Genomic DNA, 27,637 nt, shown 5'->3' with positions numbered 1-27,637 from the left:
GATTGACCAATCACGGCAAGTCTTTACTGTATGACCACCACAGCCCCTTTGTTTCCTAGACCATTGCCCTTCCCCCATAACCTCCCTTTCCAACATCACGGACAGAAACCTCACTCGTCTCCTCTCTAAATCACACCTCACCACTTGTGCACTCGACCCCATCCCTTCCCACCTCCTCCCCAACCTCACCCCCACACTCATCCCATCCCTAACCCATCTCTTCTACCTATCACTAACTTCTGGTACCTTCCCGACTGCCTTCAAACATATCACAATCACGCCCATCCTCAAAAAGCCACCCCTCGGCCCAACCACCTTGTCCAGCTACAGCCCCATATCGCTGCTCCCATTTGCCTCCAAACTCCTTGAGCAACACGTTCACGCTGAACTTTCCTCCCACTTCTCATCTAACTCTCTCTTCAACAGCCGACAATCTGGCATCCGCCCCCACCATTCCACTGAAACTGCCCTTACCAAAATTACTAATGACTTGCTTACAGCCAAAGCTAACAGACAATGCTCTGTACGCCTTCTTCTTGACCTGTCCTCTGCCTTCGACACAGTTGATCGCGACCAATCAGCATTATTGGCGCCAAACTTAAACACTGCTCTGCTGATTGGTCGCCGGCCGCGACCGCTCTGCTGATTCGACACAGTTGATCGCGATCAATCAGCATTATTGGCGCCAAATTTAAACACTGCTTTGCTGACTGGTCGCGGTCGCCGGCCGCGACCAATCAGCATTATTGGCGCCAAATTTAAACACTGCTCTGCTGATTGGTCGCGGTCGCCGGCCACGACCAATGAGCATTATAGGCTCCAAATTTAGACACCGCTCTGCTGATTGGTTGCGGTCGCCGGCCGCGACCAATCAGCATTATTGGCGCCAAATGTAAACAATGCTCTCCTGATTGGTCGCGGTTGCTGGCCACGACCAATCAGCATTATTGGCGCAAAATTTAAACACCGCTTTGCTGATTGGTTGCGGTCGCCGGCCGCGACCAATCAGCATTATTGGTGCCAAATTTAAACACCGCTCTACTGATTGGTCGCGGTCGCCGGCCGCGACAGCTCTGCTGATTGGTCGCGGTCGCCGGCCGCGACCAATCAGCATTATTAGCGCAAAATTTAAACCCCGCTCTGCTGATTGGTCGCGACCGCCAGCCGCGACCAATCTGCGATATTGGCGCCAAATTAAAACATCGCTCTGCTGATTGGTTGCGACCACCGGCCGCGACCAATCAGCGACATTGGCGCCAAATTTAAACACCGCTCTGCTGATTGGTCACGGTCGCCGGACGCGACCAATCAGCATTATTGGCGCCAAATTTAAACACCGCTCTGCTGATTGGTCGCGACCGCCGGCCGCGACCAATCAGCGATATTGGCGGCAAATTTCATCACCGATTTGCTGATAGGTCGCGGTCGCGACTAATCAGCGATTTTAGGGCCAAATTTAAACAAGCTCTCCGGTCCTCACTAACACAGTTCGCTGATTGGTCGCGGCCGCAACCCGCGACCAATCACCGATATTGCCGCCAAATTTAAACACCGCTCTGCTGATTGCGCCCGGTCGGCCACATACATATTCTAGAATACCCGATGCGTTAGAATCGGTCCACCATCTAGTATGGTATAATGCACTCCCCATAGTCCACCATATAGTATAATGCACTCCCCATAGTCCACCATATAGTATAATGCACTCCCTATAGTCCTCCATATAGTATAATGCACTCCCCATAGTCCTCCTTATAGTATAATTCACTTTCCACAGTCCCCCTATAGAATTGTCTGTATAGGACATTTTAGGCTGTATTACTTTTAGTTAACTTTCTCAGTATTAATTTTCTCTGATTCCTCAGTGGGACTTTTCTTCACCTCTTGCTCAGGAGAATTTCCCTTCTCTGATAAGAAACAGAAGAATCTGTAGATTATCGAGCACAGATTTATGCAAACTGCAGCAACAGCAAGAAAGTCATGAATCCCCCAATCTGCACAATGTTATATTTTATAACATGAGACCTTCTAGTCTGGCTGTACTATTGTGCTGATATTTAATCCTATTCTAATAGGATTTGAGGGGTTGCCTAGGTTGGGATTAAAGTCTGCATTCAATCTGTGGGATTGTAAGCTTGTGAATTGGGTGGTCACTAGGGATGAGCGAACCTGAACTGGAAAGTTCAGGGTACGTTCTGGACACCTGGTGTCCAATACCGAACTGCGAACATGTATTTTTTTCCGGAAGTTCGTTTTTCAGTTCGGGTTCGATGGCAAATAAAGTTTGTTGAAAGTATGTGGTGCTCCAATCAACAAGCCTCTGGGTTGTGGGCACTTCCAGAGCCATCACAGCCATGCCAAGTATTGTAATATCTGTGATTGGCCAGTGCAGCACGCTACCCAATGTATAAATGCCAGATCATGGGTGTTGCCACCTTTCTGCACTCTCCACAGTCCTCCATATAGTATAATACACTCCCCATAGTCCTCCATACAGTATAATGCACTCTCCATATTCTTCCATATAGTATATTGTACTACCCATTGTCCTCCATAAAGTATAATGTACTCCCCATAGTCCTCCATATAGTATAATGCACTCCCCATAGTCATCCATATAGTATAATGCACTCCCATTAAGCTTTCATGTAGTATAATGCACTCCCTAAAATCATCCATTCAGTATAATGCACTCTCCATAGTCCTCCTTTTAGTATAATGCACTCTCCACAGTCCTCCATATAGCATAATGCACACCATATAGTCCTCCTTACACTATAATGCATTCCCCACAGTCATCCATAGAGTAGAGTGCACTTCCCATAGTCCTCATTATAGTATAATGTACTCCCCGTGGTCTTCCATATAGTATAAAACACTTCCCATAGTCCTCCATATAGCTTAATGCACTCCCTATAGTCCTGCATACAGTATAGTGTACCCCCTAGTCCTCCATATAGTATAATGCACCCCCCATAGTCCTCCATATAGTATAATGCACTCCCCATAGTCATTCATATAGTATAATGCACTCCTCTTAGTCTTCCATATAGTATAATGCACTCCTCATAGTCCTCCATATAATATAGTGCATTCCCATAGTCATCCATATAGTATCATGCACTTCCAATAGTCCTCCATACAGTATAATGCACTCCTCATAGTCCTTCATATAGTATAATGCACTCCCCATAGTCGTCCATATAGTATAATGCACTCCCCATTGTCCTCCATACAGTAAAATGCAACCCCTAGAATACTCCTTATAATATAGTATGCTCCCCAAAGTCCTCCATATAGAAAAATGCACTGCCCATAGTCCTCCATACAGTATAATGCACTCCCCATAGTCCTCGATATAGTATAATGCACACCATAGAGTCCTCCTTACAGTATAATGCATTCCTCACAGTCATCCATATAGTATAATGCACCCCCATAGTCCTCCATGTAATATAATGCACACCCCATAGTCCTCCATAGAGTATAATGCACTCCCTATAGTCCTACATACAGTATAATGCACTCTCCATATTCTTCCATATAGTATAATGTACTCAACATAGTCATCCATATAGTATAATGCACTCCCCATAGTCCTCCATATAGTATAATGCACTCCCAGTAAGCTTCCATATAGTATAATGCACTCCCTACAATCCTCCATTCAGTATAATGTACTCCCCATAGTCCTCCATCTGGTATAATGCACTCTCCACAGTCCTCCATATAGTATAATACACTCCCCATAGTCCTCCATACAGTATAATGCACTCTCCATATTCTTCCATATAGTATATTGTACTCCCCATAGTCCCCCATATAGTATAATATACTCCCCATAGTCCTCTATATAGTATAATGCACTCCCCATAGTCATCCATATTTGTAATGCACTCCCATTAAGCTTTCATATAGTATAATGCACTCCATAAAATCATCCATTCAGTATAATGTACTCTCCATAGTCCTACTTATTGTATAATGCACTCTCCACAGTCCTCCATATAGTATAATGCACACCATATAGTCCTCCTTACACTATAATGCATTCCCCACAGTCATCCATACAGTATAGTGCACTTCCCATAGTCCTCAATATAGTATAATGTACTCCCCGTAGTCTTCCATATAGTATAAAGCACTCCCCATAGTCCTCCATATAGTATAATGCCCTTCCCATAGTACTATATGTAGTATATTGCACTAACAGTAAGCCTCCATATAGTATAATGCACTCCCTATAATCCTCCATACAGTATAATGTACTCCCCATAGTCTTCCATATAGTATTTTGCTCTCCCCATAGTCTTCCATATGGTATAATACACTCCCCATAGTCCTCCATATAGTATAGTGCACTCACCATAGTCCTCCATATAGTTTAATGCACTCCCTATAGTCCTGCATACAGTATAGTGCATCCCCATAGTCCACCATATAGTATAATGCACCCCCCATAGTCCTCCATATAGTATAATGCACTCCTCATAGTCATTCATATAGTATAATGCACTCCTCATAGTCTTCCATATAGTATAATGCACTCCTCATAGTCCTCCATATAATATAGTGCATTCCCATAGTCATCCATATAGTATAATGCACATCCAATAGTCCTCCTTACAGTATAATGCACTCCTCAAAGTCCTTCATATAGTATAATGCACTCCTCATAGTCGTCCATATAGTGTAATGCACTCCCCATTGTCCTCCATACAGTAAAATGCAACCCCTAGATTACTCCTTATAATATAGTATGCTCCCCAAAGTCCTCCATATAGAAAAATACACTGCCCATAGTCCGCCATACAGTATAATGCACTCCCCATAGTCCTCCATATAGTATAATGCACACCATATAGTCCTCCTTACAGTATAATGCATTCCCCATAGTCATCCATATAGTATAATGCATTCTCCATAGTCCTCCAAACAGCATAAAACACTTACCATAGTCTTTCATACAGTATAATAAACTCACCATAATCCTCCATATATTATAATGAACTCCCCATAGTCCTCTATATACTCTGCTCAAAAAAATAAAGGGAACACTTAAACAACAGAATATAACTCCAAGTAAATGAAACTTCTGTGAAATCAAACTGTCCACTTAAGAAGCAACACTGATTGACACTCAATTTCACATGCTGCTGTGCAAATGGAATAGACAATAGATGGAACTTATTGCCAATTATCAAGATACACTCAATAAAGGAGTGGTTCTGCAGGTGGGGACCACAGACCACATCTCAGTACCAATGCTTTCTGGCTGATGTTTTGGTCACTTTTGAATGTTGGTTGTGCTTTCACACTCGTGGTAGCATGAGACGGACTCTACAACCCACAGAAGTTGCTCAGGTACTGCAGCTCATTCAAGATGGCACATCAATGCGAGCTGTGGCAAGAAGGTTTGCTGTGTCTGTCAGCGTAGTGTCCAGAGGCTGGAGGCACTACAAGGAGACAGGCCAGTACACCAGGAGACGTGGAGGGGGCCGAAGGAGGGCAACAACCCAGCAGCAGGACCGCTACCTCCGCCTTTGTGCAAGGAGGAACAGGAGGAGCACTGCTAGAGCCCTGCAAAATGACTTCCAGCATGCCACAAATGTGCATGTGTCTGCACAAATGGTTAGAAACCAACTCCATGAGGGTGGTATGAGGGCCGGACGTCCACAGATGGGGGTTGTGCTCACAGCCCAACACCGTGCAGGACGCTTTGCATTTGCCACAGAACACCAGGATTGGCAAAGTCGCCACTGTCACCCTGTGCTCGTCACAGATGAAAGCAGGTTCACACTGAACACATGTGACAGACGTAACAGAGTCTGGAGATGCCATGGAGAGCGATTTGCTGCCTGTAACATCCTTCAACATGACCGGTTTGGCAGTGGGTCAGTAATGGTGTGGGGTGGTATTTCTTTGGAGGGCCGCACAGCCCTCCATGTGCTCGCCAGAGGTAGCCTGACTACCATTAGGTACTTAGATGAGATCCTCAGACCCCTTGTGAGACCATATGCCGGTGCGGTTGGCCCTGGGTTCCTCCTAATGCAGGACAATGCCAGACCTCATGTGGCTGGAGTGTGTCAGCAGTTCCTGCAAGATGAAGGCATTGAAGCTATGGACTGGCCCGCCCGTTCCCCAGACCTGAATCCGATTGAGCACATCTGGGACATCATGTCTCGCTCCATCCACCAACGTCACGTTGCACCACAGACTGTCCAGGAGTTGGCGAATGCTTTAGTCCAGGTCTGGGAGGAGATCCCACAGGAGACCTTCCGCAACCTCATCAGGTGCATGCCCAGGCATTGTAGGGAGGTCATACAGGCATGTGGAGGCCACACACAATAATGAGCCTCATTATGACTTGAGGACATTACATCAAAGTTGGATCAGCCTGTGGTGTGTTTTTCCACTTTAATTTTGGGGGTGACTCCAAATCCAGGCCTCCATAGGTTAATAAATGTGATTTCCATTGATGATTTTTGTGTGATTTTGTTGTCAGCGCATTCAACTTTGTACACAACAAAGTATTCAATGAGAATATTTCATTCATTCAGATCTAGGATATGTTATTTGAGTGTTCCCTTTATTTTTTTGAGCAGAGTAGTATAATGCATTCCTTATAGCCCTCCATATAATATAATGCACTCTGCATAGTCATCCATATAGTATTATGCAGACCCCATAGTCCTCCATATAGTATAATGCACTTCCCATAGTCCTACATACAATATAATGCACTCCCTATAGTCCTCCATGTAGTATCATACACTCCCTATAGCCCTCCATATAGTATAATGCAAACCCCTAAGTCTTCCATAAAGTATAATGCACTCCCCATAGTTCTTCATACTGGATGCTGAACTCCCCGTAGCACTCCATATAGTATGATACACTCCCCATAGTCCCCCATATAGTATAATACACTCCCCATAATCCTAGCATAATATAATGCACTCCCCATGATCCTCCATATAGTATGGTCCTCCATAGTCCTCCATACAGTATAATGCACTCCCCGCAGTCCTCCATACAGTATAATGCACTCCCCATAGTCCTCCATACAGTATACTGCACTCCCCATATTCCTCCATATAGTATAATACACTCCCCATACCCATAGTCCATCATACAGTATAGTCCTCCACAGTCCTCCATACAGTATAATGCTCTCCCCATAGTTCTCCATGCAATATAATGCACGTTCCATAGTCCTCCATATAGTATAATGCACCCCCATAGTCCACCATGTAGTATAATGCTTCCCATAGTCTTCTATATAGCATAATGCACTCTCCATAGGCTTCCATATAGTATAATGCACTCCCCATAGTCCTCAATTCAGTATAATGCACTCTCCATAGGCTTCCATATGGTATAATGCACTCCCCATAGTCCTCCATTCAGTATAATGCACTTCCCATAGTCCACCATATAGTATAATGCACACCCTATAGTCCTCAATATAGTATAATGCACCCTCCATAGTCCTCCATATAGAATAATGCACTCACCATAGTCCTACATATAGTATAATTCACCCTCCATAGTCCTCCATATAGTATAATGCACTCCCTATAGTCCTCCATATAGTATAATGCACTCCCCATAGTCCTCCTTATAGTATAATTCACTCACCACAGTCCCCCTATAGAATTGTCTGTATAGGACATTTTAAGCTGTATTACTTTTAGTTACCTTTCTCAGTATTAATTTTCTCTGATTCCTCAGTGGGACTCCTCTTCACCTCTTGCTCAGGAGAATTTCCTTTCTCTGATAAGAAACAGAAGAATCTGTAGATTATCGAGCACAGATTTATGCAAACGGCAGCTACAGCAAGAAACATATGAATCCCCCAATCTGCACAATGTTATATTTTATAACATGAGACCTTCTAGTCTGGCTGTACTATTGCACTGATATTTAATCCTATTCTAATGGGATTTGAGGGGTTGTCTAGGTTGGGGTTAAAGTCTGCATTCAATTTGTGGGATTGTAAGCTTGTGAATTGGGTGGTCACTAGGGATGAGCGAAACTGAACTGGAAAGTTCAGGGTATGTACTGGACACCTGGTGTCCGATACCGAACAGTGAACATGGAAATTTTTCTGGAAGTTCGTTTTTCAGTACGGGTTCGATGGCAAATAAAGTTTGTTGCCACCTTTCTGCTCTGATTAGTCTAGGGGCAGAAGGCAGCTCGACTGAGGGACAGTGTTAGGTTCTGTTTGTGACGCATTCTGCATACGTCTCTAAGTGTACTCTGCACACCTGTTTGTGGGAGTATTTTGTCAAAAAGCCTCTGTGGTCATGTAGCAGGCACAGGATGATCATGTCTCCTCCTTGCAGCAGCTTCACCATCATCACAAGCAGCAGCCACAGCAGCACCTTGACAGCCAAGGTATAATGTACTCCCCTTAGTCATCCATACACTATAATGCACTCCCCATAGTCCTCCATATAGTATAATGCACTCCACATAGTTGTCCATATACTATAATGCACTCCCCATAGTCCTTCATACAGTATAATGCACACTCCTCAGTCCTCCATATAGTATATTGCACTCCCCATAGTCCTTCATTCAGTATAATGCACTCCCCATAGTCCTCCATATAGTATAATGCATTCCCTATAGTCCTCCATATAGCATAATGCAGCCTCCATAGTCCTCCATAGAGTATAATGCACTCGCCATAGTACTCCATATAGTATAAAGCACTCCCTACAGTCCTCCATATAGTATAATGCACTCCTCATAGTCCTCTTTACAGTATAATGCACTCCCCATAGACCTCCATATAGTATAATGCACTCCCCAAAGTCATCCATATAGTATAATGCACTTTCCACAGTCCCCCTATAGAATTGTCTGTATAGGACATTTTAAGCTGTATTACTTTTAGTTACCTTTCTTAGTATCAATTTTCTCTGATTCCTCAGTGGGACTTTTCTTCACCTCTTGCTCAGAAGAATTTCTCTTCTCTGATAAGAAACAGAAGAAACTGTAGATTATCGAGCACAGATTTATGAAAACTGCAGCAACAGCAAGAAAGTCATGAATCCCCCAATCCGCACAATGTTATATTTTATAACATGAGACCTTCTAGTCTGGCTGTACTATTGCACTGATATTTAATCCTATTCTAATAGGATTTGAGGGGTTGTCTCGGTAGGGGTTAAAGTCTGCAGTCAATCTGTGGGATTGTAAGCTTGTGAATTGGGTGGTCACTATGGATCAGCGAACCTGAACTGGAAAGTTCAGGGTACGTTCTGGACACCAGGTGTCCGATAACGAACTGCGAACATGGATATTTTTCCGGACGTTCGTTTTTCAGTTCGGGTTCGATGGCAAATAAAGTTTATTGAAAGCCTGTGGCGCCAATCAACAAGCCTCTAGGCTGTGGGCACTTCCAGAGCCATCACAGCCATGCCAAGTATTGGCATATCTGTGATTGGCCAGCGCAGCACGCTACCCGATGTATAAATGCCAGATCATGGGTGTTGCCACCTTTCTGCTCTGATTAGTCTAGGGACAGAAGGCAGCTCGACTGAGGGACAGTGTTAGGTTCTGTTTGTGACGCATTCTGCATGCGTCTCTATGTGTATACTCTGCACCCCTGTTTGTGGGAGCGCTATGCCAAAAAGCCTCTGTGGGCATGTAGCAGGCACAGGACGACCATGTCTCCTCCTTGCAGCAGCTTCACCATCATCACAAGCAGCAGCCACACCAGCACAATGACAGCCAAGGTATAATGTACTCCCCTCAGTCCTCAATACAGTATAATGCACTCCCCAAAGTCCTCCATACAGTATAATGCACTCCCCATAGTCCTCCATACAGTATAATGTACACACAATAGTACTCCTTACAGTATACTGCACCCCCCATAGTTCTCCATATAGTATAATGCACTCCACATAGTCCTCCATACAGTATACTGCACCCCCATGGTCCTCCATATAGTATAATGCACTCACTATAGTCCTCCATATAGTATAATGCACTCCCTATAGTAATCCTTATAATATACTGCACCCCCATATTCCTCCATATAGTATAATGCACTCTCCAAAGTCCTCCATATAGTATAATGCACTCCCTATAGTACTCCTTACAGTATACTGCACCCCCATAGTCCTCCATATAGTATAATGCACACCCCATAGTCCTCCACATAGTATAATGCACTCCCTATAGTATTCCTTACAGTATACTGCACCCCCCATAGTCCTCCATATAGTATAATGCACTCCCCATAGTCCTCCATATAGTATAATGCACTCCATATAGTACTCCTTACAGTATACTACACCCCCCATAGTCCTCCATATAGTATAATGCACTCCTCACAGTCCTCCTTACAGTATAATGTACTCTCCATATTCCTCCTTATAGTATTATGCACTCTTTACATTCCTCTATATAGTATAATGCACTCCCCATAGTCCACTATATAGTATATTAGACTCCCCATAGTCCTCATTATACTATAATGCACTCCCCATAGTCCACCATATAGTATAATGCACTCCCTATAATCCTCCATATAGTATAATGCACTCCCTATAGTCCTCCATATAGTATAATGCACTCCTTACAGTCCTCCATATAGTATAATGCACTCCTCATAGTACTCTTTACAGTATAACGCACTCACCATAGACCTCCATATAGTATAATGCACTCCCCATAGTCCACCATATAGTATAATGCACTCCTTATATTCGTCCATATAGTATAATGCACTCCCCATAGTCCTCCTTATAGTGTAATCCACTTTCCACAGTCCCCCTATAGAATTGTCTGTATAGGACATTTTAGGCTGTGTTACTTTTAGTTACCTTTCTTAGTATTAATTTTGTCTGATTCCTCAGTGGGACTTTTCTTCACCTCCGGCTCAGGAGAATTTCCCTTCTCTGATAAGAAACAGAAGAATCTGTAGATTATCGAGCACAGATTTATGAAAACTGCAGCAACAGCAAGAAAGTCATGAATCCCCCAATCTGCACAATGTTATATTTTATAACATGAGACCTTCTAGTCTGGCTGTACTATTGTACTGATATTTAATCCTATTCTAATGGGATTTGAGGGGTTTCCTAGGTTGGGGTTAAAGTCTGCATTCAAACTGTGGGATTGTAAGCTTGTGAATTGAGTGGTCACTATGGATCAGCGAACCTGAACTGGAAGGTTCAGGGTATGTACTGGACACCTGGTGTCCGATACCGAACTGCGAACATGGATATTTTTCCAGAACTTCGTTTTTCAGTTCGGGTTCGATGGCAAATAAAGTTTGTTGAAAGCCTGTGGCGCCAATCAACAAGACTCTAGGCTGTGGGCACTTCCAGAGCCATCACAGCCATGCCAAGTATTGGCATATCTGTGATTGGCCGGCGCAGCACGCTACCCGATGTATAAATACCAGATCATGGGTGTTGCCACCTTTCTGCTCTGATTAGTCTAGGGACAGAAGGCAGCTCGATTGAGGGACAGTGTTAGGTTCTGTTTGTGACGCATTCTGCATGCGTCTCTATGTGTATACTCTGCACCCCTGTTTGTGGGAGTATTTTGTCAAAAAGCCTCTGTGGGCATGTAGCAGGCACAGGATGATCATGTATCCTCCTTGCAGCAGCTTCACCATCATCACAAGCAGCAACCACAGCAGCACCTTGACAGCCAAGGTATAATGTACTCCCCTTAGTAATCCATACACTATAATGCACTCCCCATAGTCCTCCATATAGTATAATGCAATCCCCATAGTCCTCCATATAGTATATTGCACTCCCCATAGTCCTCCATATAGTATAATGCACTCACTATAGTCCTCCATATAGTATAATGCACTCCACATAGTTGTCCATATACTATAATGCACTCCCCATAGTCCTTCATACAGTATAATGCACACTCCTCAGTCCTCCATATAGTATATTGCACTCCCCATAGTCCTTCATTCAGTATAATGCACTCCCCATAGTCCACCATATAGTATAATGCATTCCCTAGAGTCCTCCATATAGCATAATGCAGCCTCCATAGTCCTCCATAGAGTATAATGCACTCGCCATAGTACTCCATATAGTATAAAGCACTCCCTACAGTCCTCCACATAGTATAATGCACTCCTCATAGTCCTCTTTACAGTATAATGCACTCCCCATAGACCTCCATATAGTATAATGCACTCCCCAAAGTCATCCATATAGTATAATGCACTCCCCACAGTCCTCCATATAGTATAATGCACTCCTCATAGTCCTCTTTACAGTATAATGCACTCCCCATAGACCTCCATATAGTATAATGCACTCCCCAAAGTCATCCATATAGTATAATGCACTCCCCATAGTCATCCATATAGTATAATGCACTTCCCATAGTCCTCCATATAGTATAATGCACTCCTCATAGTCCTCTTTACAGTATAATGCACTCCCCATAGACCTCCATATAGTATAATGCACTCCCCAAAGTCATCCATATAGTATAATGCACTTTCCACAGTCCCCCTATAGAATTGTCTGTATAGGATATTTTAAGCTGTATTACTTTTAGTTACCTTTCTTAGTATCAATTTTCTCTGATTCCTCAGTGGGACTTTTCTTCACCTCTTGCTCAGGAGAATTTCTCTTCTCTGATAAGAAACAGAAGAAACTGTAGATTATCGAGCACAGATTTATGAAAACTGCAGCAACAGCAAGAAAGTCATGAATCCCCCAATCCGCACAATGTTATATTTTATAACATGAGACCTTCTAGTCTGGCTGTACTATTGCACTGATATTTAATCCTATTCTAATAGGATTTGAGGGGTTGTCTCGGTAGGGGTTAAAGTCTGCAGTCAATCTGTGGGATTGTAAGCTTGTGAATTGGGTGGTCACTATGGATCAGCGAACCTGAACTGGAAAGTTCAGGGTACGTTCTGGACACCAGGTGTCCGATAACAAACTGCGAACATGGATATTTTTCCGGACGTTCGTTTTTCAGTTCGGGTTCGATGGCAAATAAAGTTTGTTGAAAGCCTGTGGCGCCAATCAACAAGCCTCAAGGCTGTGGGCACTTCCAGAGCCATCACAGCCATGCCAAGTATTGGCATATCTGTGATTGGCCAGAGTAGCACGCTACCCGATGTAGAAATGCCAGATCATGGGTGTTGCCACCTTTCTGCTCTGATTAGTCTAGGGACAGAAGGCAGCTCGACTGAGGGACAGTGTTAGGTTCTGTTTGTGACGCATTCTGCATGCGTCTCTATGTGTATACTCTGCACCCCTGTTTGTGGGAGCGCTATGCCAAAAAGCCTCTGTGGGCATGTAGCAGGCACAGGACGACCATGTCTCCTCCTTGCAGCAGCTTCACCATCATCACAAGCAGCAGCCACACCAGCACAATGACAGCCAAGGTATAATGTACTCCCCTCAGTCCTCAATACAGTATAATGCACTCCCCAAAGTCCTCCATACAGTATAATGCACTCCCCATAGTCCTCCATATAGTATAATGTACACACAATAGTACTCCTTACAGTATACTGCACCCCCCATAGTTCTCCATATAGTATAATGCACTCCACATAGTCCTCCATACAGTATACTGCACCCCCATGGTCCTCCATATAGTATAATGCACACCCCATAGTCCTCCATATAGTATAATGCACTCCCTATAGTAATCCTTATAATATACTGCACTCCCCATATTCCTCCATATAGTAGAATGCACTCTCCAAAGTCCTCCATATAGTATAATGCACTCCCTATAGTACTCCTTACAGTATACTGCACCCCCATAGTCCTCCATATAGTATAATGCACACCCCATAGTCCTCAATTCAGTATAATGCACTCTCCATAGGCTTCCATATAGTATAATGCACTCCCCATAGTCCTCAATTCAGTATAATGCACTCTCCATAGGCTTCCATATGGTATAATGCACTCCCCATAGTCCTCCATTCAGTATAATGCACTTCCCATAGTCCACCATATAGTATAATGCACACCCTATAGTCCTCAATATAGTATAATGCACCCTCCATAGTCCTCCATATAGAATAATGCACTCACCATAGTCCTACATATAGTATAATTCACCCTCCATAGTCCTCCATATAGTATAATGCACTCCCTATAGTCCTCCATATAGTATAATGCACTCCCCATAGTCCTCCTTATAGTATAATTCACTCACCACAGTCCCCCTATAGAATTGTCTGTATAGGACATTTTAAGCTGTATTACTTTTAGTTACCTTTCTCAGTATTAATTTTCTCTGATTCCTCAGTGGGACTCCTCTTCACCTCTTGCTCAGGAGAATTTCCTTTCTCTGATAAGAAACAGAAGAATCTGTAGATTATCGAGCACAGATTTATGCAAACGGCAGCTACAGCAAGAAACATATGAATCCCCCAATCTGCACAATGTTATATTTTATAACATGAGACCTTCTAGTCTGGCTGTACTATTGCACTGATATTTAATCCTATTCTAATGGGATTTGAGGGGTTGTCTAGGTTGGGGTTAAAGTCTGCATTCAATTTGTGGGATTGTAAGCTTGTGAATTGGGTGGTCACTAGGGATGAGCGAAACTGAACTGGAAAGTTCAGGGTATGTACTGGACACCTGGTGTCCGATACCGAACAGCGAACATGGAAATTTTTCTGGAAGTTCGTTTTTCAGTACGGGTTCGATGGCAAATAAAGTTTGTTGCCACCTTTCTGCTCTGATTAGTCTAGGGACAGAAGGCAGCTCGACTGAGGGACAGTGTTAGGTTCTGTTTGTGACGCATTCTGCATACGACTCTAAGTGTACTCTGCACACCTGTTTGTGGGAGTATTTTGTCAAAAAGCCTCTGTGGTCATGTAGCAGGCACAGGATGATCATGTCTCCTCCTTGCAGCAGCTTCACCATCATCACAAGCAGCAGCCACAGCAGCACCTTGACAGCCAAGGTATAATGTACTCCCCTTAGTCATCCATACACTATAATGCACTCCCCATAGTCCTCCATATAGTATAATGCACTCCACATAGTTGTCCATATACTATAATGCACTCCCCATAGTCCTTCATACAGTATAATGCACACTCCTCAGTCCTCCATATAGTATATTGCACTCCCCATAGTCCTTCATTCAGTATAATGCACTCCCCATAGTCCTCCATATAGTATAATGCATTCCCTATAGTCCTCCATATAGCATAATGCAGCCTCCATAGTCCTCCATAGAGTATAATGCACTCGCCATAGTACTCCATATAGTATAAAGCACTCCCTACAGTCCTCCATATAGTATAATGCACTCCTCTTTACAGTATAATGCACTCCCCATAGACCTCCATATAGTATAATGCACTCCCCAAAGTCATCCATATAGTATAATGCACTTTCCACAGTCCCCCTATAGAATTGTCTGTATAGGACATTTTAAGCTGTATTACTTTTAGTTACCTTTCTTAGTATCAATTTTCTCTGATTCCTCAGTGGGACTTTTCTTCACCTCTTGCTCAGGAGAATTTCTCTTCTCTGATAAGAAACAGAAGAAACTGTAGATTATCGAGCACAGATTTATGAAAACTGCAGCAACAGCAAGAAAGTCATGAATCCCCCAATCCGCACAATGTTATATTTTATAACATGAGACCTTATAGTCTGGCTGTACTATTGCACTGATATTTAATCCTATTCTAATAGGATTTGAGGGGTTGTCTCGGTAGGGGTTAAAGTCTGCAGTCAATCTGTGGGATTGTAAGCTTGTGAATTGGGTGGTCACTATGGATCAGCGAACCTGAACTGGAAAGTTCAGGGTACGTTCTGGACACCAGGTGTCTGATAACGAACTGCGAACATGGATATTTTTCCGGACGTTCGTTTTTCAGTTCGGGTTCGATGGCAAATAAAGTTTGTTGAAAGCCTGTGGCGCCAATCAACAAGCCTCTAGGCTGTGGGCACTTCCAGAGCCATCACAGCCATGCCAAGTATTGGCATATCTGTGATTGGCCAGCGCAGCACGCTACCCGATGTATAAATGCCAGATCATGGGTGTTGCCACCTTTCTGCTCTGATTAGTCTAGGGACAGAAGGCAGCTCGACTGAGGGACAGTGTTAGGTTCTGTTTGTGACGCATTCTGCATGCGTCTCTATGTGTATACTCTGCACCCCTGTTTGTGGGAGCGCTATGCCAAAAAGCCTCTGTGGGCATGTAGCAGGCACAGGACGACCATGTCTCCTCCTTGCAGCAACTTCACCATCATCACAAGCAGCAGCCACACCAGCACAATGACAGCCAAGGTATAATGTACTCCCCTCAGTCCTCAATACAGTATAATGCACTCCCCAAAGTCCTCCATACAGTATAATGCACTCCCCATAGTCCTCCATACAGTATAATGTACACACAATAGTACTCCTTACAGTATACTGCACCCCCATAGTTCTCCATATAGTATAATGCACTCCACATAGTCCTCCATACAGTATACTGCACCCCCATGGTCCTCCATATAGTATAATGCACTCACTATAGTCCTCCATATAGTATAATGCACTCCACATAGTTGTCCATATACTATAATGCACTCCCCATAGTCCTTCATACAGTATAATGCACACTCATCAGTCCTCCATATAGTATATTGCACTCCCCATAGTCCTTCATTCAGTATAATGTACTCCCCATAGTCCACCATATAGTATAATGCATTCCCTATAGTCCTCCATATAGCATAATGCAGCCTCCATAGTCCTCCATAGAGTATAATGCACTCGCCATAGTACTCCATATAGTATAAAGTACTCCCTACAGTCCTCCATATAGTATAATGCACTCCTCATAGTCCTCTTTACAGTATAATGCACTCCCCATAGACCTCCATATAGTATAATGCACTCCCCAAAGTCATCCATATAGTATAATGCACTTTCCACAGTCCCCCTATAGAATTGTCTGTATAGGATATTTTAAGCTGTATTACTTTTAGTTACCTTTCTTAGTATCAATTTTCTCTGATTCCTCAGTGGGACTTTTCTTCACCTCTTGCTCAGGAGAATTTCTCTTCTCTGATAAGAAACAGAAGAAACTGTAGATTATCGAGCACAGATTTATGAAAACTGCAGCAACAGCAAGAAAGTCATGAATCCCCCAATCCGCACAATGTTATATTTTATAACATGAGACCTTCTAGTCTGGCTGTACTATTGCACTGATATTTAATCCTATTCTAATAGGATTTGAGGGGTTGTCTCGGTAGGGGTTAAAGTCTGCAGTCAATCTGTGGGATTGTAAGCTTGTGAATTGAGTGGTCACTATGGATCAGCGAACCTGAACTGGAAAGTTCAGGGTACGTTCTGGACACCAGGTGTCCGATAACGAACTGCGAACATGTATATTTTTCCGGACGTTCGTTTTTCAGTTCGGGTTCGATGGCAAATAAAGTTTGTTGAAAGCCTGTGGCGCCAATCAACAAGCCTCTAGGCTGTGGGCACTTCCAGAGCCATCACAGCCATGCCAAGTATTGGCATATCTGTGATTGGCCAGAGTAGCACGCTACCCGATGCATAAATGCCAGATCATGGGTGTTGCCACCTTTCTGCTCTGATTAGTCTAGGGACAGAAGGCAGCTCGACTGAGGGACAGTGTTAGGTTCTGTTTGTGACGCATTCTGCATGCGTCTCTATGTGTATACTCTGCACCCCTGTTTGTGGGAGCGCTATGCCAAAAAGCCTCTGTGGGCATGTAGCAGGCACAGGACGACCATGTCTCCTCCTTGCAGCAGCTTCACCATCATCACAAGCAGCAGCCACACCAGCACAATGACAGCCAAGGTATAATGTACTCCCCTCAGTCCTCAATACAGTATAATGCACTCCCCAAAGTCCTCCATACAATATAATGCACTCCCCATAGTCCTCCATATAGTATAATGTACACACAATAGTACTCCTTACAGTATACTGCACCCCCCATAGTTCTCCATATAGTATAATGCACTCCACATAGTCCTCCATACAGTATACTGCACCCCCATGGTCCCCATATAGTATAATGCACTCACTATAGTCCTCCATATAGTATAATGCACTCCCTATATTAATCCTTATAATATACTGCACCCCCCATATTCCTCCATATAGTATAATGCACTCTCCAAAGTCCTCCATATAGTATAATGCACTCCCTATAGTACTCCTTACAGTATACTGCACCCCCATAGTCCTCCATATAGTATAATGCACACCCCATAGTCCTCCACATAGTATAATGCACTCCCTATAGTATTCCTTACAGTATACTGCACCCCCCATAGTCCTCCATATAGTATAATGCACTCCCCATAGTCCTCCATATAGTATAATGCACTCCATATAGTACTCCTTACAGTATACTGCACCCCCCATAGTCCTCCATATAGTATAATGCACTCCTCACAGTCCTCCTTACAGTATAATGTACTCTCCATATTCCTCCTTATAGTATAATGCACTCTTTACATTCCTCTATATAGTATAATGCACTCCCCATAGTCCACTATATAGTATATTAGACTCCCCATAGTCCTCATTATAGTATAATGCACTCCCCATAGTCCACCATATAGTATAATGCACTCCGGATAATCCTCCATATAGTATAATGCACTCCCTATAGTCCTCCATATAGTATAATGCACTCCTTACAGTCCTCCATATAGTATAATGCACTCCTCATAGTACTCTTTACAGTATAACGCACTCACCATAGACCTCCATATAGTATAATGCACTCCCCATAGTCCACCATATAGTATAATGCACTCCTTATATTCGTCCATATAGTATAATGCACTCCCCATAGTCCTCCTTATAGTGTAATCCACTTTCCACAGTCCCCCTATAGAATTGTCTGTATAGGACATTTTAGGCTGTGTTACTTTTAGTTACCTTTCTTAGTATTAATTTTCTCTGATTCCTCAGTGGGACTTTTCTTCACCTCCGGCTCAGGAGAATTTCCCTTCTCTGATAAGAAACAGAAGAATCTGTAGATTATCGAGCACAGATTTCTGAAAACTGCAGCAACAGCAAGAAAGTCATGAATCCCCCAATCTGCACAATGTTATATTTTATAACATGAGACCTTCTGTAACATACCTGGCGGCGTCCTTGCATAGTGGTCCATCTCCCACTGTGCAAGAGCGCGCACTTGATCTCCTGTCCAGAATGTCTCTCTGGCTTCCCTCCATGCTGTCTGTTTGTGTCTGTTTCTGCTGCTTAAGGGCGGCGCCCGATCACTTCCTGCTTTTTGTACCTGCTGTGGGTCACACCCCTTGTGCGTCCTCAGCCTATTGCTGTCTGTCACCTGGTATATAGCTCAGCTGCTCCCATCTATCCCTGCCTGAGCATATTGTTTCATTCAGTGTGTGCTTGCACTCTGAAGGTGCCAGGTCCCGTTCTGTGTTCTCTTGTCTGCCTTTCCTGGAGGCTGTATTTCCAGGCCTGCCTGAACACGCTCCTAGCCTGTTCCTCCCGCCTTCTAGGGGCCGATTACCTAGACCCGCTCCTGTATCTTGTCTGTCCTGTCTGAACACGCTCCTAGCCTGTTCCTCCTGCCTTCTAGGGGCCGATTACCTAGACCTGCTCCTGTATCTTGTCTGTCCTGTCTGAACACGCACCTTGCCTGTTTGTCCTGCCTCTCTGGGGGCCGTATTCCCAGACCTGCTCCTGTATTCCGCTGCAGTGTCGGTCTCCTCCGTACACTCAGTTCCAGTCTGAACTCTCTCCTATCCTTTACCTGTTTTGCCTCTATGTCCGTTCCCTTCCTTTTTCTGCAGAGTCTGAACTCGTACCTAACTCCTGCTTGTTGTCTCTGTACTCCCGTTTGTGAGTTTGTGGTCCACTCGCTACTTCTCTGCAAGTACCCTGTGGGTATCTGGCTCTGCCTTTCTCCTCCTGTCTGTTCCGTGTGAACAGAGCCCTGTCCCCTCTGCTCTGCCTTGCTCACCGCTCCGGCGGTTCTAGCCTGCTCTGACTCCTTTGCTCACCGCTCCTGCGGTTCTAGCCTGCCCTGCTTCTGCCCACTGCTCCGGCAGTCCTGTCCTGCCCTGCTTCTGCCCACTGCTCCGGCAGTGCTGTCCTGCCCTGCTTCTGCCCGCTGCTCCGGCAGTCCTGTCCTGCCCTGCTTCTGCCCGCTGCTCCGGCAGTCCTGTCCTGCCCTGCTTCTGCCCGCTGCTCCGGCAGTCCTGTCCTGCCCTGCTTCTGCCCGCTGCTCCGGCAGTCCTGTCCTGCCCTGCTTCTGCCCGCTGCTCCGGCAGTCCTGTCCTGCCCTGCTTGTGCTCGCTGCTCCTGCAGCCCCGTCCTGCTCTGTTCTTGCCCACCGCTTCGGGCGTTCCCTCTCTGCTGTGGTTGTCTACCGCATCTGCGGTTCTGTGACCCAGTCTGTACTGGGTCTTAACCTTTCTGTGCTCCAGCCCGTCCTTTCGGCCAGTACCTCCCTGCCTGCATACTCGCCTGTATCCACCCATCTGCATACCTGCCGTGTTTGCTTATATCCACCAGTCTGTGCCAGCCTAACCTGCCTGTTCCTGAGTCCCAGTGTGTACTGGGTCCTATCCCGCCTGTGTTCCTACCTGCTAGTGCCTCCCTGTCTGCACTCTAGCTGTGCTTGCCTGTACCCCTCTACCTGTATTGCTCCTGAGTCCCAGTGTGTACTGGGTCCTATCCCGCCTGTGTTCCTACCTGCTAGTGCCTCCCTGTCTGCACTCTAGCTGCGCTTGCCTTTACCCGCCTGCCTGCATACCAGTCGTGCCTGCCTATACCCTCCAGTCTGTGCGCCAGCCTAACCAGCCTGATCCAGTAATCCCTGTGTGGGTCAACCCCCGTGTCCGGAGTTTGACCTGGAGTAGCACCTGGTCCCTCTGCCCGGTTTCTCCCTGGTGCACTGGCGTCGTATGCCGTCGTGCCATCTTGGTCGGATCGGCCAGATACTTAGTCACGCCCCTCCAGGCACTCTCCGGTTCATGGTCCAGTGGAATCACTACAATCACACGCACACGCCGCTCAGCCCGGGCGTGTGCATAACAGCATGCTCAGGCCATGGTTCCCGTTGAGCCCCACGGCCTTCGCTCTCTGAGAAGTTTTCCAGCGAATACATGCATTAAAATAAATAAATAAATATTTTTTTTTTCCTTTAGCTGAGTTCCAGGCGAATTACGCACCCGTCCAGATGGATCTATCTGCTCTCGTTCCCGCGGATCCGCTACGTTATTATGGGGATCCTAGACAAAGTTGTGCATTTGTGGAGCAATGCATGCTACACTTCAAGTTCTACCCTCTATGTTTTCCCACCGATCGGGTTAAGGTGGCATTCATTATGTCTTACCTGGCGGGTGATGCCTTGGAATGGATCAACCCCCTATATGAAACACAGGATCCGATCCTCCTGGACCTAATGGCCTTCCTGGTGGCCTTTCTAATGGTCTTCGACGATCCTAACCCGGAGGCTCCTGCTGAAGCTTCACTTCCCAATATCCCGGAGCAGCCCCAATGGGTATTGTGTGTGGGTAGCGCAATAGTCCTCCAGCCCAATGAGACTACTGCCCACCCAGAATCCTCACAGGGTGACTACGCTTTCCGGAATACTTCTCCCAACCTCAAGAGGCAGTCCAGACGTGCTAGACGTAGAGGCAAGCCGTCACGCCAGGGTCTGTCCTCCCTGAGACCTCCTGACCCCAACCTTGAAGTCCCTACTGAAGCTTCATCTCCCTGTATCCCGGAGAAGCCCCAACGGGTAATGTGCGTGGGTAGTGCACCAGTTCTCCTGCCCGAAGAGACTTCTGCCCATCCAGACTCCACACAGGAGAACTTCCTGCACCCGGCATCAGATGCTTCACCCACTTTAACCGGTGTGCATGTCCAAGGATGCTCCAAAGCTGTGGTTACCTCAGAGTCTGTGCACCTCTACTACTTGGCGGAGGACCCCCTGTTGCCTCCTGAATCCTCCGGGATACCACTCGATGACAAATGGAGAGAGAATTCTCTACACCCGGTACTCGATACTTTGTCCGCTTCGTCCTGTGAGCCTGACAATGGGTACCCCAAAGTGGTAGTTACCCCCGAGTCTCTACACCCCTCCGACCAGGCGGAGGACCTCCAGTTGTCTCCTGAACCCTTCGGGGTGCTACCTGGTAGCGAAAGGACAGAGACTCTCCTATACTCTGTACCTGATACCTCGCTCGCTTCGTCCAGTGAGTCCAACCTAGTGTACTCCGAAGCAGAGGTTACTCCCGAGTCTCTACACCCCTCCGACCAGGCGGAGGACCTCCAGTTGTCTCCTGAACCCTTCGGGGTGCTACCTGGTAGCGAAAGGACAGAGACTCTCCTATACTCTGTACCTGATACCTCGCTCGCTTCGTCCAGTGAGTCCAACCTAGTGTACTCCGAAGCAGAGGTTACTCCTGAGTCTCTACACCCCTCCGACCAGGCGGAGGACCTCCAGTTGTCTCCTGAACCCTTCGGGGTGCTACCTGGTAGCGAAAGGACAGAGACTCTCCTATACTCTGTACCTGATACCTCGCTCGCTTCGTCCAGTGAGTCCAACCTAGTGTACTCTGAAGCAGTGGTTACTCCCGAGTCTCTACACTCCTCTGACCAGGCGGAGGACCTCCAGTTGTCTCCAGAACCCTTCGGGGTGCCACCTGGTGGTAAATGGACAGAGACTTTCCTATATCCTGGATCTGATACCTCGCTTGCTTCGTCCAGTGAGTCCGACCTAGTGTACTCTGAAGCAGAGGTTACCCGTGAGTCTCTACACCCCTCTGACCAGGCGGAGGACCGCCAGTTGTCTCCAGAACCCTTCGGGGTGCCACCTGGTGGAGAATGGACAGAGACTTTCCTATACTCGGTACCCGATACCTCGCCTGCTTCGTCCAGTGAGTCCGACCTAGTGTACTCTGAAGCAGATGTTTTCTCTGAGCCTCTGCACTCTTCTGACCCGGCGGAGGACCTCCAGTTGTTTCCTGAATCCTCCGGGGTACCACCAGAAAACAAAGAGACAGTGACTTTTCCTCATTATGTACCTGATAACCCGTCTATTTCTTCCTGTGAGCTTGACAAGATGTACCTCGAAGCAGAGATTACCCCCAAGTCTCTGTCCCCCTCCAACCCGGTGGAGGACTTCCAGTTGTCTCCTGTACCCTCTGGGGTGCCACCTGAAAATATGTGGAGAGAGACTTCCTTGTGTGCTGTTCCTGGTACTCCACCCGTTTCGTCTGTTGCTAAGGGTGGCTGGATGGGAGGTAGCATCCTAGCTACCCAGAGGAGACCAGTTTTTCCGGTGGACAGGGGAAGTGATCTCTTCGAAGGGAAGAATTGGCCCTCGAATTCCCTGCGGAAGATTCTGGCAGGCCTGAAGAAGAGGGGGCGTAAGGGGGGGGGTACTGTAACATACCTGGCGGCGTCCTTGCATAGTGGTCCATCTCCCACTGTGCAAGAGCGCGCACTTGATCTCCTGTCCAGAATGTCTCTCTGGCTTCCCTCCATGCTGTCTGTTTGTGTCTGTTTCTGCTGCTTAAGGGCGGCGCCCGATCACTTCCTGCTTTTTGTACCTGCTGTGGGTCACACCCCTTGTGCGTCCTCAGCCTATTGCTGTCTGTCACCTGGTATATAGCTCAGCTGCTCCCATCTATCCCTGCCTGAGCATAGTGTTTCATTCAGTGTGTGCTTGCACTCTGAAGGTGCCAGGTCCCGTTCTGTGTTCTCTTGTCTGCCTTTCCTGGAGGCTGTATTTCCAGGCCTGTCTGAACACGCTCCTAGCCTGTTCCTCCCGCCTTCTAGGGGCCGATTACCTAGACCCGCTCCTGTATCTTGTCTGTCCTGTCTGAACACGCTCCTAGCCTGTTCCTCCTGCCTTCTAGGGGCCGATTACCTAGACCTGCTCCTGTATCTTGTCTGTCCTGTCTGAACACGCACCTTGCCTGTTTGTCCTGCCTCTCTGGGGGCCGTATTCCCAGACCTGCTCCTGTATTCCGCTGCAGTGTCGGTCTCCTCCGTACACTCAGTTCCAGTCTGAACTCTCTCCTATCCTTTACCTGTTTTGCCTCTATGTCCGTTCCCTTCCTTTTTCTGCAGAGTCTGAACTCGTACCTAACTCCTGCTTGTTGTCTCTGTACTCCCGTTTGTGAGTTTGTGGTCCACTCGCTACTTCTCTGCAAGTACCCTGTGGGTATCTGGCTCTGCCTTTCTCCTCCTGTCTGTTCCGTGTGAACAGAGCCCTGTCCCCCCTGCTCTGCCTTGCTCACCGCTCCGGCGGTTCTAGCCTGCTCTGACTCCTTTGCTCACCGCTCCTGCGGTTCTAGCCTGCCCTGCTTCTGCCCACTGCTCCGGCAGTCCTGTCCTGCCCTGCTTCTGCCCACTGCTCCGGCAGTCCTGTCCTGCCCTGCTTCTGCCCGCTGCTCCGGCAGTCCTGTCCTGCCCTGCTTCTGCCCGCTGCTCCGGCAGTCCTGTCCTGCCCTGCTTCTGCCCGCTGCTCCGGCAGTCCTGTCCTGCCCTGCTTCTGCCCGCTGCTCCGGCAGTCCTGTCCTGCCCTGCTTCTGCCCGCTGCTCCGGCAGTCCTGTCCTGCCCTGCTTGTGCTCGCTGCTCCTGCAACCCCGTCCTGCTCTGTTCTTGCCCACCGCTTCGGGCGTTCCCTCTCTGCTGTGGTTGTCTACCGCATCTGCGGTTCTGTGACCCAGTCTGTACTGGGTCTTAACCTTTCTGTGCTCCAGCCCGTCCTTTCGGCCAGTACCTCCCTGCCTGCATACTCGCCTGTATCCACCCATCTGCATACCTGCCATGTTTGCTTATATCCACCAGTCTGTGCCAGCCTAACCTGCCTGTTCCTGAGTCCCAGTGTGTACTGGGTCCTATCCCGCCTGTGTTCCTACCTGCTAGTGCCTCCCTGTCTGCACTCTAGCTGTGCTTGCCTGTACCCCTCTACCTGTATTGTTCCTGAGTCCCAGTGTGTACTGGGTCCTATCCCGCCTGTGTTCCTACCTGCTAGTGCCTCCCTGTCTGCACTCTAGCTGCGCTTGCCTTTACCCGCCTGCCTGCATACCAGTCGTGCCTGCCTATACCCTCCAGTCTGTGCGCCAGCCTATCCAGCCTGATCCAGTAATCCCTGTGTGGGTCAACCCCCGTGTCCGGAGTTTGACCTGGAGTAGCACCTGGTCCCTCTGCCCGGTTTCTCCCTGGTGCACTGGCGTCGTATGCCGTCGTGCCATCTTGGTCGGATCGGCCAGATACTTAGTCACGCCCCTCCAGGCACTCTCCGGTTCATGGTCCAGTGGAATCACTACAATCACACGCACATGCCGCTCAGCCCGGGCGTGTGCATAACACCTTCTAGTCTGGCTGTACTATTGTACTGATATTTAATCCTATTCTAATGGGATTTGAGGGGTTTCCTAGGTTGGGGTTAAAGTCTGCATTCAAACTGTGGGATTGTAAGCTTGTGAATTGAGTGGTCACTATGGATCAGCGAACCTGAACTGGAAGGTTCAGGGTATGTACTGGACACCTGGTGTCCGATACCGAACTGCGAACATGGATATTTTTCCAGAACTTCGTTTTTCAGTTCGGGTTCGATGGCAAATAAAGTTTGTTGAAAGCCTGTGGCGCCAATCAACAAGACTCTAGGCTGTGGGCACTTCCAGAGCCATCACAGCCATGCCAAGTATTGGAATATCTGTGATTGGCCGGCGCAGCACGCTACCCGATGTATAAATACCAGATCATGGGTGTTGCCACCTTTCTGCTCTGATTAGTCTAGGGACAGAAGGCAGCTCGATTGAGGGACAGTGTTAGGTTCTGTTTGTGACGCATTCTGCATGCGTCTCTATGTGTATACTCTGCACCCCTGTTTGTGGGAGTATTTTGTCAAAAAGCCTCTGTGGGCATGTAGCAGGCACAGGATGATCATGTATCCTCCTTGCAGCAGCTTCACCATCATCACAAGCAGCAACCACAGCAGCACCTTGACAGCCAAGGTATAATGTACTCCCCTTAGTCATCCATACACTATAATGCACTCCCCATAGTCCTCCATATAGTATAATGCAATCCCCATAGTCCTCCATATAGTATATTGCACTTCCCATAGTCCTCCATATAGTATAATGCACTCACTATAGTCCTCCATATAGTATAATGCACTCCACATAGTTGTCCATATACTATAATGCACTCCCCATAGTCCTTCATACAGAATAATGCACACTCCTCAGTCCTCCATATAGTATATTGCACTCCCCATAGTCCTTCATTCAGTATAATGCACTCCCCATAGTCCACCATATAGTATAATGCATTCCCTAGAGTCCTCCATATAGCATAATGCAGCTTCCATAGTCCTCCATAGAGTATAATGCACTCGCCATAGTACTCCATATAGTATAAAGCACTCCCTACAGTCCTCCACATAGTATAATGCACTCCTCATAGTCCTCTTTACAGTATAATGCACTCCCCATAGACCTCCATATAGTATAATGCACTCCCCAAAGTCATCCATATAGTATAATGCACTCCCCACAGTCCTCCATATAGTATAATGCACTCCTCATAGTCCTCTTTACAGTATAATGCACTCCCCATAGACCTCCATATAGTATAATGCACTCCCCAAAGTCATCCATATAGTATAATGCACTCCCCATAGTCATCCATATAGTATAATGCACTTCCCATAGTCCTCCATATAGTATAATGCACTCCTCATAGTCCTCTTTACAGTATAATGCACTCCCCATAGACCTCCATATAGTATAATGCACTCCCCAAAGTCATCCATATAGTATAATGCACTTTCCACAGTCCCCCTATAGAATTGTCTGTATAGGATATTTTAAGCTGTATTACTTTTAGTTACCTTTCTTAGTATCAATTTTCTCTGATTCCTCAGTGGGACTTTTCTTCACCTCTTGCTCAGGAGAATTTCTCTTCTCTGATAAGAAACAGAAGAAACTGTAGATTATCGAGCACAGATTTATGAAAACTGCAGCAACAGCAAGAAAGTCATGAATCCCCCAATCCGCACAATGTTATATTTTATAACATGAGACCTTCTAGTCTGGCTGTACTATTGCACTGATATTTAATCCTATTCTAATAGGATTTGAGGGGTTGTCTCGGTAGGGGTTAAAGTCTGCAGTCAATCTGTGGGATTGTAAGCTTGTGAATTGGGTGGTCACTATGGATCAGCGAACCTGAACTGGAAAGTTCAGGGTACGTTCTGGACACCAGGTGTCCGATAACAAACTGCGAACATGGATATTTTTCCGGACGTTCATTTTTCAGTTCGGGTTCGATGGCAAATAAAGTTTGTTGAAAGCCTGTGGCGCCAATCAACAAGCCTCAAGGCTGTGGGCACTTCCAGAGCCATCACAGCCATGCCAAGTATTGGCATATCTGTGATTGGCCAGAGTAGCACGCTACCCGATGTAGAAATGCCAGATCATGGGTGTTGCCACCTTTCTGCTCTGATTAGTCTAGGGACAGAAGACAGCTCGACTGAGGGACAGTGTTAGGTTCTGTTTGTGACGCATTCTGCATGCGTCTCTATGTGTATACTCTGCACCCCTGTTTGTGGGAGCGCTATGCCAAAAAGCCTCTGTGGGCATGTAGCAGG

The 27,637-nt window shown here is 46.4% G+C and overlaps 1 protein-coding gene across 25 annotated transcripts in view; it reads right to left on the bottom strand.

Moving 5' to 3' along the window:
* The window catches only part of LOC141162642 (uncharacterized), a 143,263-nt gene that overhangs the window by 49,549 nt on the left and 66,077 nt on the right, over positions 1-27,637 (bottom strand). For 3 of the 25 annotated variants that reach the window (XM_073648947.1, XM_073648948.1, XM_073648944.1), the window contains 9 exons: positions 26,879-26,953; positions 18,921-18,995; positions 16,986-17,060; positions 15,453-15,527; positions 14,254-14,328; positions 12,566-12,640; positions 10,845-10,919; positions 8,910-8,984; positions 7,702-7,776 (listed from right to left, as the gene is read on the bottom strand). In XM_073648947.1, coding sequence (XP_073505048.1) covers positions 7,702-7,776; positions 8,910-8,984; positions 10,845-10,919; positions 12,566-12,640; positions 14,254-14,328; positions 15,453-15,527; positions 16,986-17,060; positions 18,921-18,995; positions 26,879-26,953 — 675 coding nt within the window. The remainder of the gene's footprint in view (positions 1-7,701; positions 7,777-8,909; positions 8,985-10,844; positions 10,920-12,565; positions 12,641-14,253; positions 14,329-15,452; positions 15,528-16,985; positions 17,061-18,920; positions 18,996-26,878; positions 26,954-27,637) is intronic. The other 22 variants (XM_073648961.1, XM_073648963.1, XM_073648960.1 and 19 more) reach the window with 19 other exon arrangements.

Source organism: Phyllobates terribilis, unplaced genomic scaffold (genome assembly GCF_046119375.1).
Source record: "Phyllobates terribilis strain yellow unplaced genomic scaffold, ASM4611937v1 Scaffold_9__5_contigs__length_417890890, whole genome shotgun sequence".
NCBI lineage: Eukaryota > Metazoa > Chordata > Amphibia > Anura > Dendrobatidae > Phyllobates > Phyllobates terribilis.
The sequence above is the reverse complement of the archived record's forward strand: the minus strand, read 5'-3'. Positions and strand labels throughout refer to the sequence as shown.